The sequence below is a fragment of the Dipodomys ordii genome, unplaced genomic scaffold (assembly GCF_000151885.1).
Source record: "Dipodomys ordii isolate 6190 unplaced genomic scaffold, Dord_2.0 Scaffold6, whole genome shotgun sequence".
NCBI lineage: Eukaryota > Metazoa > Chordata > Mammalia > Rodentia > Heteromyidae > Dipodomys > Dipodomys ordii.
In genome coordinates this window covers 1,250,682-1,264,399 of record NW_012267222.1, presented here as the reverse complement: position 1 = coordinate 1,264,399, position 13,718 = coordinate 1,250,682, and the positions used below count along the sequence as shown (strand labels likewise).

Here is a 13,718-nt window from a genome sequence, read left to right as displayed (position 1 = left end):
TCCCTTTTTCGCCTGTGAATCAGAACACTCTATTTAAAGCAAGTGCCCTCGGCCGGGTTGTGGCTGAGCTATTACCCCTTAAGGAAGTAACGGAGAACCACCGGGAGGTATTCTTAGTCATTCTCTCTCCTTTTTTCTAAAATTCCTTATATACCCGGGCCTCCAAGCCGGGCCTAAGATAGTGCAGGATTCTGTGGCATTCCTGGGCTAAAAATGTCTGGGCTGATGTCAGGGTGCTTGGGAGAAATGGGACAGGGTTTGCGATCAGGCGCTCCCTGAGAACCGGGGCCGTGTGCACCGCCTCCCCTCGGGGGTCTTAAACTCAGCCCCATTCCCACACCGCTGGGCTCTCCCAAGCCCACCTCTCTAGCTGATGGCCGGGAAGGGGGCTTAGTACATCCAGGCATTGTCTGGTATCGATTCCAGAATCAATCTCCCCCCCAAAGCCTGGGAGAGATAGGCTCCCTGGTTTGGGAAACTCTCTGTCCGGAACATTCTGCCTTTACAAACACATTCAGATGTCCCCGGGGTGAAACACCCACCAGGCTTCTTTGCCTAAACAACACTTCTCTGGGACCCGACAGAGACCTGGCCACCAATGTCCAGACCACCGAGCTGGTCAGGGAGAGGCCGGCGATGCCTCTCAGAGCCTGGCCGCAGCCACGCTGCTGCCCAGGACAGCTTTCCAGGGTGGCGCAGTGAACGGCCAAGGCCACGGGGAACACGTAGAACCAGCAAACAAGGCGGAGAGATACGAGGTACCTGGTGGGCACCCTGGTGGGCACGCGTGGCGACCCGGGGGCGGATCGGCTTTGGCCCGCCCCTCTCCCAGATCGCCCGAGATGCGGTCTGTGCCCACGCACCCCCCGCAGCGCAGCGTGAGGGACGGCTGCAAGGGCCTCTCCTGCCCGGCACTGGCCCCCAGGTGTGCCGGCGGGTGTGAAAGGGGGCGCTGGTCTGGGCCGGAGTGTACTCCAGGACCCAGAGGGGATGTGTGCATCTGTGAGTGTGAACCTGTGTGGATGCCCGGGGTGTGATGAAGCAGAATGCTGGTATGAAGATCCCTGGCAGCACCTGAGACCAGCCTCCTCTGCAGATCCTCCTCTCCTCCACTGCCTCCCAGAGCCGAGCCAGACCAGCCTCCCAGAGCCCAGCCGGACCAGCCTCCACTGCAGATCCTCCTCTCCTCCATTGCCTCCCAGAGCAGAGCTGGACTAGCCTCCCAGAGCAGAGCCGGACCAGCCTCCCAGAGCCCAGCCGGACCAGCCTCCCAGAGCCCAGCCAGACCAGCCTCCCAGAGCCCAGCCAGACCAGCCTCCCAGAGCCCAGCCAGACCAGCCTCCCAGAGCCCAGCCAGACCAGCCTCCACTGCAGATCCTCCTCTCCTCCACTGCCTCCCAGAGCAGAACCGGACCAGCCTCCACTGCGGGTCCTCCGCTCCTCACACCACCTCCCAGAGCAGAGCTGGCCCAGCCTCCCAGAGCCCAGCCAGACCAGCCTCCACTGCGGGTCCTCCACCTCCCAGAGCCCAGCTGGACCAGCCTCCACTGCGGGTCCTCCACCTCCCACAGCCCAGCTGGACCAGCCTCCACTGCGGGTCCTCCACCTCTCACAGCCCAGCCAGACCAGCCTCCACTGCGGGTCCTCCACCTCTCACAGCCCAGCCGGCCCAGCCTCCACTGCAGATCCTCCGCTCCTCACACTTCCTCCCAGAGCCTGGCCAGACAGGACTGCCAGACTTGGGATACCCTTGACCTCAGCCCTACCACACGACCTTCTGAAGCCTGGCTCTCTGCTGTGGGGCAGGAAACGTGGACGGCTCTTCCTCTCTTCCCAGGAGGATTGCTCTAGACCCTGACCACTGGCCAGACTCTCCTGGGAGCTGTCACAGACCCCAGCAGGAATTACCTGGATCCTAAATCTAGAGGCTCCTGGTAAACAAAGGTCTCTGGCCCGGCTTGGGCTCTGGTGTTAGTGCTGTCCGGATGACACCAGTGTCCCTACCCCTCAGCCCTCCGTCAGACACTCGGGTCTGGAAAACATCCCGGACCCTCAACCACATGCAGACACACAGACATGCAATGTTCACACCTTCCTTTGCAAACTCAGCTGGCACTGGGCTGGGAGCTCACAGTGCCCAGTCACCTGCCCTCGTGCCGGGGACCACCGGGTCCAGCTGCCCTGCCCGCACAGCCCAGGGCCTTGGGCAGGTCCTCCAGTGGGGGATGACCCTGAGAGCCCAGACTCTAGGCAGCCCCAGCCTGCTGACCAGCTGGCCCTAGACACACAGGCTCTGCTTCCATATGGGGCAGCCTGGAGAGTCCTGGGAATGGCTGGCTCTGCTGAGATGCGCACAGCCCCTCCTCTTGGGGGCCACACGGGATCCCAGAGCCTTGGGAGGTCAGCACTGGAGGGCCAGGGCCAGGAGGGTCCACTGCTGCTCCAGAGCAGCCGGGGCAGCTCTCAGTGACCGCGTGCCCCAGCTAACTCTTCCCCACCTCTTCCCCATTGTCCACTGGGCATTTCCATCCAGCCTGTCCACCCTAGGTTACTGGATCACAAAGATCTTCTCCATACGCATGGTGACTCAGTGGAACCATGAGGGCCAACTCCAGACTTTTTTTCCTTTTTGTCAGTCATGGGGCCTGAACTCTGGGCCTGGGCGCCGTCCCTCAGCTCTTCAGCTCAAGGCGAGCCCTCTACCACTCGAACCACAGCGCCACTTCTGGTTTTCTGGGGGTTTACTGAAGAGTCTCATGGACTTTCCTGCCAGGGCTGGCTTTGAACCGCAATCCTCAGATCTCAGCCTCCTGAGTAGCTAGGATGACAGGCGTGAGCCACGGGCGCCCGGCTAACTCCAGACTTCTAACAAGCCGGCAGGGAGGCAAGGCCGCAGGCGGATGGGCAGAACGTGACCACCGGGGCGTGGAAGTGTGTCACGCGCGCCAAGCTCCAGTCTCTGGATGGTATTTTGGACTAGAAAGAAGTGGAGTTGCAGACGGGGAGCGAAGCTGCTGGTGACATGGGCCTCTCGCACCTCCGGCCAAGCTGGCTGGCCCTCGGCCCCGCCCGTGCCCGGGGGTCTGCTCCGGCCCCTGCCCCCATGCCAACGTACACCTGAGAGGACTGAGGAGGGGGCCGAGGGGGCCTCACGATCACCCCTGCCCACACCCCTCCCACCCACAGGACCAGGCCCTTCTTGTGGAGAAGCCTCCTCTCTGAAGGGGAGGGCACCCTAGTAACTGGACAGGGAGACACAGGTCTGGAGGTCGGGGGAGGGCTGGCTCTTTAGGGTCCCCCTAACTCCTCAAGCTCAGGGGTTAATCTAGGGCTGGGAAGGGTCTCTTGGGGATCCTGTGGCTCTGGATTCTGGGCAGAATTCACTAGAGAATGGCTCCTGCCGCCACCCCGGGACCCACAATGCACCCAGCCCGCGCCCCAAAGCCACCAAGGCCAGGCAAGGTAGAGACACAGCTGTCCCCTGTCCTGGTAGCAGATGTGGCCACGCCAGGGGCACAGCCTCGTCTGTGCTTGTGGACTTGAGTCCTCTGGAAGAACGTGCAAAGGATCCAGGTGCTGGGGAGACTACGTAAGGGTCAGAGGAGAGAGGGAGGAGGTCTGCTGACCCCGGACACCACCGCTGACGCCGAGACCCCCACGGGAGCCCCTGAGTGCAGCCTCCCTCCCTGGACCCCCATCCCCCCCCATCCCCCACCCCCACCCCCACCCCTGGCAGGTCTGGCCACGCCCAGGGAACTGGAGGGAATCCACCCATCCATCTCCCCTGCCACCGGCCTCAGCCTTTCACCAGAGATGCCTTCCCGCGGCCTTCTTGACATCAGGGCTCTTCTCTTCCCAGGAAGAGCAAAGCCTGGCGTTTCCGGAACACGCGTAGGTGGCGGCTGTGTGCACACACGTTATGTTCTCTATAGCTCCAGCCTTCCTTCCAGGTTGGTGTTTTGGATAATGAGCTCCTATTAAAGTTGCAGAATTTTTCTCCAAATCTGAACCGGCGAGGCTGGAGTCGCTTTTGCCCACCTGTCCCCCAGTCCTGACTTATCTGGCCATCAGGGAGTCCTGAGTCCCCAGGGGTGGACAAGGGGGCTTGACCCTCTCCCAGGGCCGCTTGGAGGAGGCAGCGTGGGGACTCACAGCCGCCCCAAGATTCCAGGCTGCTTACTCTCACAACTCCAGCGCTTCCCACAGGCTCGGCCCAGGCCTGGCCCGTTTGTTGATTGAATAAATGAACAGATCCATCAACATTCACTCACTCGGGCCAGGGGGTGAGGCTGTCCACTTGAGCAAAGTTCTTCAGCTGATTGAAACCCTATCGGCGCACGGTAACGTTTTCCTCCGGCTTCTTAAACACAAGCATATGCATTTATTCAGCAGATGATGGCTGAGTGCCGATTACGGGCTGGGCACCACCAAGCTGCTGAGAGCGGCTTTCTGGGGGACAGCTCAACAAGAGTCCACCAGACCGGGGAGGACACGGTGCGGGTGTGAAGCCTGCTCCTGTCGCCTGCCTTCCTTGGGGTCCGGCCCTGCCTGCCCACAACCCCCCCCCAGGCTGCGGGGCCCACCGCTGCAGACCCCGCCCGGGGCGGGTGGCTTTCTGAGCAGCCCATCCACAGCCACCTCCCTCTGGGCTGTCACTGCAGCCATCTCTTAATTAGCAAAATAAACAGCATGATGACAAATGTCATGATTTACTCAACAAATGATCAAAATCATTGTCTTCACAGCCCCCAGGGCAATGAAATGCAATCACAGGGTGATTTATCCCAGGCAGGGTGAGTGGAGGGCTGCTGTCTCTGAGCAAGGCGTGGGGGGCGGGGGGTTATATCTACTGCCGCGTCAGATGCAGAGGGGAGGTTCGGGATTGAAGTACCCTCCAAACGAGCCAGTCTCCTGAGCCTAACGGGTCATGTCCAGCTGTCCAGCGCCGAGCCTACAGCCCTCACAGACATGCCAGTCAGGCCCTGAGTGGACGGGGCACCAGACATGGTGCCTCTTCTTCCAATACGACAAGGAGGTGAGTCCTGATGGGGTCCTAAAGTGCGTGGGAGAGGGGGACTTGGGGTCACTGACCGTTCCCAGTTCACACAGGAGCGGGGGAAGGGGAGAGCCTTCGAAGGGCTCTGGATGTGGGGGAGGGCTTAGGAGCTCAAGCAAACATCAGGAGGTGAGGGCTTGGCTCCCCGGCTTTGCTCAAGGACTGTCCACACCGAGTGAGAATGAGCACGGACAGTCCACGCATCTCCTTGCCAGCCCCTCTTGGGGGACAGAAGAGCTGTAGCCTGAGCCTCCCAACCCCAAACCTAGTGTTGACTGAGGAAAGGAAATCATCCTTCCCTGTTACTTCAGCAGAACGATCCGAACAAGAACTGTTCTCAGAGTGGACAGAAAAGCGGTTTCCGTGGTCTTCCCGTGGCCCCCAGCGGGGCACCTGCCACAGGGACAGCTTTGGTGTGACCCCTAGCCCCTCAGGAGAAGCTGAGCCCCTGAGCTTTGAACTGGCCACAGAGCTGAGCTCCCAGCCACCCCTGCCGAGGGCAAACAACATGGTCCTCCCTGGACTCCATTTGTCATCTTTGCTAACACATCAATTACTTGCTCTCTTTCAGTGCACGAAGGCTGTGTTCATGATAGTGAACTTCAATTATTCCAATCCATAAAACATAATTACTAGGCCGAGAGTGGGAATCGGGCATCACATTTGGGATCATCTTGAACTGATAACCGTGCATGCCTGGGACTTCCCCTCGGCCTGGCCAGGGACATCCTTACACACAGATGCCTTCTAGTAGCTTCTCCCACCCCACACCTGCTGAAGCACAGCCTGGAGCAGGCGGCAGATCAGGGCTGCCTGGGGTGAGTGGCTGGCGATGGTTAACAAGAGGCCTGGAACCATGGAGAGGCCTCCAGACCTGGTCCCAGCTTTCACCCACTCTCCACCCATTGATGTGATCAGGAGATAAGGCACACAGGCTGCAAGTCAAGGAAAGCTAGGAAGGGAGTAGACAGCTGCCAGTCTCTCCTGAGCTGCCTTCAGACCTCCAGGGAGCCAAGAAAGAAAGCGATAGTCAACTACTTTTCAGGATACCAATGGAAAATTCCAGCACGGCTGCTTAGCAGAAGAGAGGTCTAAAGCTTTTTCCTACTCCGGCGGCCCCAGCTCAGGTCTGTGGCGGTAGAAAGAGATCACTTCCACCTGAGTCATGGGCTTCCAGCAAAGGTGGATTGAATCAGTGTCTTCAGAAGCCTCGACCTCCTCCTCCCCCCACCTTCCTCTCCCTCCTCCTCCCAGCCTCCCTGGGGAACATGGTGGCTTCCAGTCCAATTCCACCACTGTCTCTAATCACCAACAACACAGACCACTGTGCAGCTGAGCTATGTGGTAAAAGGGTAGAGAGCCAGAGACGGATGACAAAGCCAGGTAATCGGTGCTTGAACTTACAAATAAAACAAGGTCAGACGAGATAATGTGCGTCTGGAGTAGTATTTGACGACGTTGGGGAGAGGGCGAATATTTCTAAGCCCTGGCATGAAAGGAAGCTGTCGGGTCAGGACCTCGGGACAAAGTGCTCTGCAGAGAGAAGGGGAAGGCGGTGGCGGGAGGCGGCTGCCTCACGTCCTAGGAGAATAAATACCATCGCAAAGTCAACAAGCGCAGGCTGGTGATAGTGACAGGCTCTACCAGGCCCGGCACTATAGGAACCATGATATGGGGCATTGCTTTAGCAGAAAAAGCAAAAGCAAAAAGCAAACAGAAACTTACATCACAGCAGACAAGAAGAAAAGTCACCTCAAGGTCATACAAATCTACCTGTAGAATTTGCTTTCCAACATCTACAAGGCACCTACTAATTAAATTATCTAGACCTTTGTAAAGTACATCAAACACTCTAAATCCTCTCTCAGGCACACCTGGCCGGGAGGGACAGGAAAGGATCCCCTGCGGAAGTCAGCGCCAAGTCACATCCCCCAATCACCCGCCGGGCACACTGTTTACACAATGCTTTTGCTGGACCCGGGAGGACATCTTTCCCGCCACAACTGAGCCAGGTATGTGCCCACTGGAGGGCTGAGATTCGAACTTCCCCCGTCCTGCCTGACCTTGCTCTCTGGGTCCTGGCCAGTGAGTCCTGAAGGTGACTTCCACCTTCAGGCCCACAAGCTGTGCCCCGCCGCTGCCCCCGGACGGCCCCCGGACGCAGGGCTGAGCTGTGATTCCACCCCGTTCCACTTTGTTGGATTCTTGGGAAGCTCAATCTGCCTTTTCCTTAGACTGCCTGGTTCCTCTGAAGAATGAGGGGCCCAGGCCCCCACTCAGATAAAACCCCATGTCCATGACAGAGGCCCTGCGCCCCGGTCGTCCGTGTGACCTGGAGTCTCCACAGACAGGTGCCTCCACACCCGGGCTTCGTGGACGTCCTGACAGGAAGGGCCTGGGGGAGAAGCAGGGCTGGGGGCCTCTCATGAGCCCCCTAAGGGGGGGAAGGGCCCCACGCATGAGGGGACTCTGTGGAGCCGTGCAGAGTCACAAACCCGAATCCTTCCCTCATTCAATTACAGAAAATGAAGATGTAGATCATTCTGGAAAAGTCTCCAAGGCCCCTGAGGCTGGGAAATGTACTAAGATGAACAGGAGGCCTGGGTCCCACCTGGTGTGCTCCCCAGCCGGGCTGTTGTAGGACTATGGCCATTCTGTTCCCAGCCCCCCCCCGCCCCGCCCCGTGATTATCTTCCTTCCCCACTCCGGGCAGTGACCAAGGAGCAGGCGCTACGGGGGGCCGTGAAGCGTCGGGGGACTCTGAACCTGCGTTCCCATTTCCCACCAAGCAGGGCCCCAGATCTAGCCACGGGGGCATGGTTGAAGGCATGAGTGCCATTGTGGCATGCATGGCTCCCCAGAGGCCATGTTGAGAGCCCCCTCCCCCAAAACCAGGGCCAGGCACCCTCCAACACCTGCTCAGGGCACTTCTGGACACCTCTGGACACTTCTGAGCCTGCGGGAACATCGGCAACTCATGTGATGCGACCTTCTCCGTCTTTTCTGATCTGCCCATGCAGGCCAAGCTCACACAAGCACCAGTGCCACTGAGGCTGGCAGAGACATAGTCGGAAAGGTTCATCAGCAAGACAGCCATCTTGCAGGATGAGGCTTGTACCCGCAGAGCTGAGAAGTGGGGCCCCTGAGGGGTTGGGCAGGAGCCCTGACAGTGTGTCCCCGGGGTGTCTGAGGGCAGCAGACTCGGTGGCCCCCTGGGGTTAGAACGCAGCCCCGGCTAGAGGACCGCCATCTCTTCTGGGACTTCCCCCTGGCTCCTCTGCCAGGGCGGGCTACACCTACCATTTCTCAGGAGGCGTGGCATGCTTCAAGACATGAGCTCACGGAAGACACATTTCCGGGAAGAGCACGCCGCAGCCGTGGGGGCCGGCAGCGGCCACAGGACCCCAATGTTTTCTGAGTCACGTCATGCAAGCTTCAGGATAAAATAACCCTGGGAAATGTGACATTCGAACGCTCTCTCCGACCCACCGAGCCTCCCGCCTCGGGCCGTGGCTGCTCACCCGGCTTTATAAATAGATTGAACACAAGACAAATGACCGCGATCAATCATGCTCAGACTCAGTGCTCACCTCCCATGCAAAGTCCGCCTCCTTCAGCGCAGCCCGGGGCGCCACCACGCAGGGCCCAAACCGCTCCCCGACTTCCATCTTCCTCTTGGCCCAGATCCCCAGGCCGGCTCCAGGGATGGAGGACTCCCTCAGCTCGAAGTCGGGTGGGATGGGAATGTCTTCGGGAATGTAGACCGGAGCCTCGTAGGGCGAGCCCTCCTTGGGAGTGAAGTCCTCGCTGGTGGGGAAGGGGGACGGTGGCCCCATGGGGATGGGGGACAGGATGCTGTCTTCTGTCTCTTCTTCGGCACTCTGGCCGGCCAGCAGGTCCGGGTCGGGCTCATACATATTATTTACAATGTCACCGTCACCTAAAGGAAATCACACAGTCAACCTCTGTGGTAAAGGGACTCCCAGGGACATGACCCTTCTAGGACCCAAGGGTCAGAGAGGCCCAGCAACCCTGGCCACTGCCCTCTGAGCGGCAGGCACCATCTCTGTACCATCCTGAACCAAGCAGGCGGTGTGCCACGCCAGAGACTCTCGGAAGATTTTTTTCCAGCCGGCTCCTTCAGGGACCAACCTGCGAAGTGCAGGCAGCCCTGTCCCGCCAGCCGCTCGAGGACACGCGGTCCAGCCCCGCCACAGGGGGACCAGGCCAGGCTGCACTGTGCCTCTCGGGACTGAGGACACGTGAAGCCATCAATGATGGGGAAAATCTGGCCCCAGAACCACGCTGGTTCTCCTCTGTGGCCTTGGAGATTGAGGGCAGAGATGAGTCTTGGAAGGATTCAGGACCCCAGGGCATTGCCGGGCCCTGGTGACATGCCAAGGTCATGGGCACAGGGCTTGCAGGGTGGCAGATCACAGGGCTGGGTAAGAAGAGGCTCCTCAACTTGTTCGTGTGGGGAGGGCTGGTGCCAGGGCAGGCCTGCCCGTGGTGTTCAGGGGGTAGCCTGACAGCTGGGGGACACGTTGACACTGGGGAGGGAAGGACCAGGAGGGGAGGAGTTGAAAATAACTCCAGTCCTGGCATTTAGCATTTGCCCTGCTCCCCCCCCCCCAGCCCAGGTGAATATCCACAGTAGCCAGAGGTAGGAACAGCCCAAAAGTCGGTTTGAGATGGAATGGCCGGATGAAGCTGCGGCGGTGCACTGACCGGCCCATCTGCCCTTGGGAAAGCACAAAGCACTAACTTGCTGCTGTAAGGCACAAACGCTAGGCAGCCATTCTGGAACATCCTCTCTCCCCCGGTCCTCCTGCTACACTGCACGCAGAACCCGAACTCGCCCCTGCCATCTCACAAAGACTTTGGCCCATGGACCAACCACCCCGACTCCCCATCCCGAGGCCACCTGCTGAGCACCCTGACCAGACCCTGCCCCCCAAGGCACGGCCCTGTGCATACAGGCAGACATCACCTACTAGCCTATAAATCCATGCACTCATTATCTGCCCATTAAACATGTTCAAAATGCATCATGCAACAAGAAAGAAGCCAGACACAAAAGGTCAAACACCGTATGATCGATCTCATTTCTATGCAGAATCCAGACCAGGCAAACTGGCTGAGGTTGTCTGGCACTGGGCTGTGGCTGCTAATGGGTCCCAGGACTCCTCTGGGTGGAGAGAATGTTCCAGAACTAGATAGAGGTGGAAGTTGATTTGTACAATGTGGTAACTGTTCAATTCACCAGGGGAACTGCTTGCTTCAGAATGGTTCCCTTTCCTGTCACCCCAGTGGACTGCCGGGGAAGTGAGGAGAAGGAACGGGGAGGGGAACACCGGCCTCAGCACCTGCTGGCCAGATCCAGAACTTTCCACCAGGCCCTCTCCAGGTGCTGGAACCTGTGGAAATGACTGGGCCTTGTCCCTAGACCCCTCCCCGGCCCCTCCTTGCTCCCTGACGCCGGAAGTCTCCAGAGAGATAAGAACTTTGAAGCACCAGAAAAATAATTTCAGATTCCTCATGCTGGTTACAAACAAATCTGCTCTGAAGTAACAAAATGTTTTCTTTCAAAAGAAACCAAAGTCTTAGGGGGAAAAAATCATGCGGATAACACTTATTTAATTTAGCAGCATTCACAGAAGTAATGATTATGTTTTAAGTGGCCAACGGTTCCTTTTTAATTGGCTGGTAGGATCCTTCCAGAAAGGGAGCAGCAGAGCCACTGAGGCTACCCCGAAGCTGACGCGTTGTTTAGTTTGAAAGCACACCCCCGTACGCCTCCCCGTCGACCGTGTGCAGCATAAAGGTAAATTAGAAGGGGGGGTAATTAACATGCCACCTTATTATTTGGAACTGGTAACCACACACAGCTCCCAAACACGATGGCACTGGAAACCCACGTCCTCCACCACAGGCTCCTTGACTCCCTGGGGGTGAGCGTGCCGGGGTACGCATGCCTCTACCTACCTCCCAGCTCAGCCAGGGAGCCAAGCTGGTTCCTCTGGGAGTTCGGGGGGGGGCGGCCCAAAGTAGAAAACATGTCATCGGGCACAGCTACTGCCAGACTCTTTTACACACACACACACGCGCGCGCGCACACACACACACACTTCCCTCACCTACGAGAAGAAAATCAATGCTTCAAGAGCATGCTCAGTTCACTGGCCAAGCCAACAGCCTGGGGAAGGAGGGTTGAGTTTCCTGCTGATTAAAGGCAGGCCTGAGCTTTCGCACGGGCCTCGGGGCTCCAGTGGTCACAGGGGTTAAGTGACAGACTCCAGCCTCCAGGAGAAACCCAAGTGTTCATTCCTCCATTCCAGAGGAAGCAGAAAGCCAGCACCGAGCCTCCAGAGCCCTCCAAGAGCCTGGCAGAAATCACTCCTTTCTTGGGGGTGAGGGGGAGTGGGAGGCGGTGTCCCTGGGACTCAAAGATCACAAGCTCCAGTCAGGACACCCACTGAGGCGGCCAGGCCAGGCCAGGCCAGGAGCCGGCTGGTCCTTCTGCTCCGGGACAGGCTTGTTCCCAGAGCAGCCATCTTTGTACCCCTGCCTCAGCCCCACCCCCTGCCCCAGGGCCTCCTGCCCCAGCCCCCCACCCTGCCCCAGGCCCCCCATCGCAGGACCCTCTGCCCCAGACCCCCTGGCCTGCCCCAGGTCCCCCCACCCACCCGCCCCAATCCTTGGCGGTGACGGTGTCATCCTTTTCAGCCAGCTCTGTCCCAGGTGAGCACGCAGAGCCAAGATGCTGAGCTCTTTGAGGCTCTGTGTGCTTATCAACTTGTTGGGAGCTGAGCTCTTTATTTGGGGTTACAGCAGTCTTGCACTATGGCCTCATTCCTAAACTTTCCTTTGGGAAATGAGGAAGGGAGCTGAGGGAGGGGCGTCAGCCCAGCCTGGGCCATCTTGGGTCACAGCCAAGGCCACACGCTGACCTGGAAAGTTCCTGCCTGGAGCACCTGTTCTCGGCCCAGTCTGCTTCAGAGGACCCCGAGCCGAGACCCCAGATGTCATTTGTAAAATGGTCCAAGAAGTTTCAAAACTCAAATGTTCCCCAGGGCCACAGGGCTGGAAGCCCACTGTGTGCTGGGCTGCCTCCCGCCTGCTTCACTCCCACCCCAGGGATCAAGGGTTCAATCCACCTTTCCGGGAACAGAGCCGCGGCTGCCACCGCCGCCGCCGCCACTGCCAGGAGAGGGGAAGGGGCTGCGGGGAAGTGCGCGGGCTCCACACTGCTGGCACGGCCCTCCGTGGCTCCCGGGCTGACCCGGCCTCCGGTGCGGCAGGGTTCCTCTGCTGGCTGGTTGGTTCCGGTCACTGCTGGATTAGCACAGTGATCCTAAGTTGATCCTAAGCTATGGCCATTGTAGGTCTACTTTTGCAGCTGGGGACACGGTGATGGGTTCAGGAAGCATTTGCCACCACCTTGCTGAGAGGGAACAGGAAACTCCCAGTGTGTGGTTTCTTTAGGGGCTGAGTGCCCAGCGGAGACGTGAGGGGTCAAAGGGAGCCAGGTTTATGCTCCAGGCTGAACTGCGGTGAGGCCTGGCCTGGGCCAGCATGCTCAGGAGTCTATAGCACACCCAAAATACCATTAGAACAAAACACCAGACTGGGCGGCACCAGCTATGGGACAAGCCATGTGCCCAGGGGCCTACAACAGGGGTAGAAGAGCCCCAACCCAGAGAAGGACCTGTGGAGCCCACACCCATGGGCCACAGAGCTTCACACGGAACAAGACGCCTGTTCTGACTGGCCGGGCTGTCACTAGGATGAGAGCACAGGTCACCTCTGTGAGAATCCTGCAGGTCCGTGGGCAGAGCGAGGGATGGGGTCAAAACCCGGAGGGATACAACGGTCCTAGCGTGCCCGGGGCTGCTCTACATGTGCCTTTCAGGAGCAGCATGGGTCCAGTGGTTGGGGCTGGCTCCTGGGAGGTGCAGCAGGTGACCCAAGGCCACCCAGACGTGAGAGCTGGGAAGGTGAGACAAGCCATGGGCGGGTGAGGCATTACCGCCAAGGCCACCCAGATGTGTCTGGAATCCTATGGACTGTTTATTCCCCCGTCAGGCAAGAGTCTCAGAGCGGGGTCTCAGGACCAGCATCACCACACCCCTAAGGGCCATGGGCTTCACTCTGAACCTGCTGACCTTGACTTGCAGGGGTCGGGGGGCACCTGCATCATAGGTCCTTTGAGTTGGGAACCACTGCTGTGGCTGAGGTCATGGGGGTGGGGTGGAGGGAGAGGAGAAGGGGAGAAGGCAGGAAGTGTATATCCAGGGATCCTAGAAGACCTAAAACACCTCCAAATCACCCTGAAAACACAGGCTGACACCAGCTAGAGGCCTAGGCGTTTCAAGTAAGTAAACAAACCTGCCATTCAGCTGGGGACTGATTGCTAAGGGGAAACAAGAATGGGGCTCCCAGCTGAGTTTCCCCCTTAGGACATGTGCCTGTGTCCGAGAGACATCACGGTCTCCTCTCCGCAGAGCTCAGAGCTCACCCTGGTCCAGTCTCCATTGCAAACCAGCTGAGGCTGTCTGGGAGAAGGGTGCCCTGGGCCGTGTCCACTCTCCCTTCTCTGGCTGCATAGACGGGGCCCCCACACGCTCTGTGTCTAAACTGCATAAGCTGCTTTCTGCCATTA

The 13,718-nt window shown here is 58.9% G+C and overlaps 1 protein-coding gene across 1 annotated transcript in view; it reads right to left on the bottom strand.

Annotated features, from left to right (window-relative positions):
• Positions 1–13,718, bottom strand: part of Prdm16 (PR domain containing 16) — a 221,611-nt gene that overhangs the window by 191,290 nt on the left and 16,603 nt on the right. Inside the window, exon 4 of the mRNA XM_013033142.1 lies at positions 8,647–8,996. Within this exon, the coding sequence (XP_012888596.1) occupies positions 8,647–8,973 (327 nt within the window). The 5' untranslated portion in view covers positions 8,974–8,996. The remainder of the gene's footprint in view (positions 1–8,646; positions 8,997–13,718) is intronic.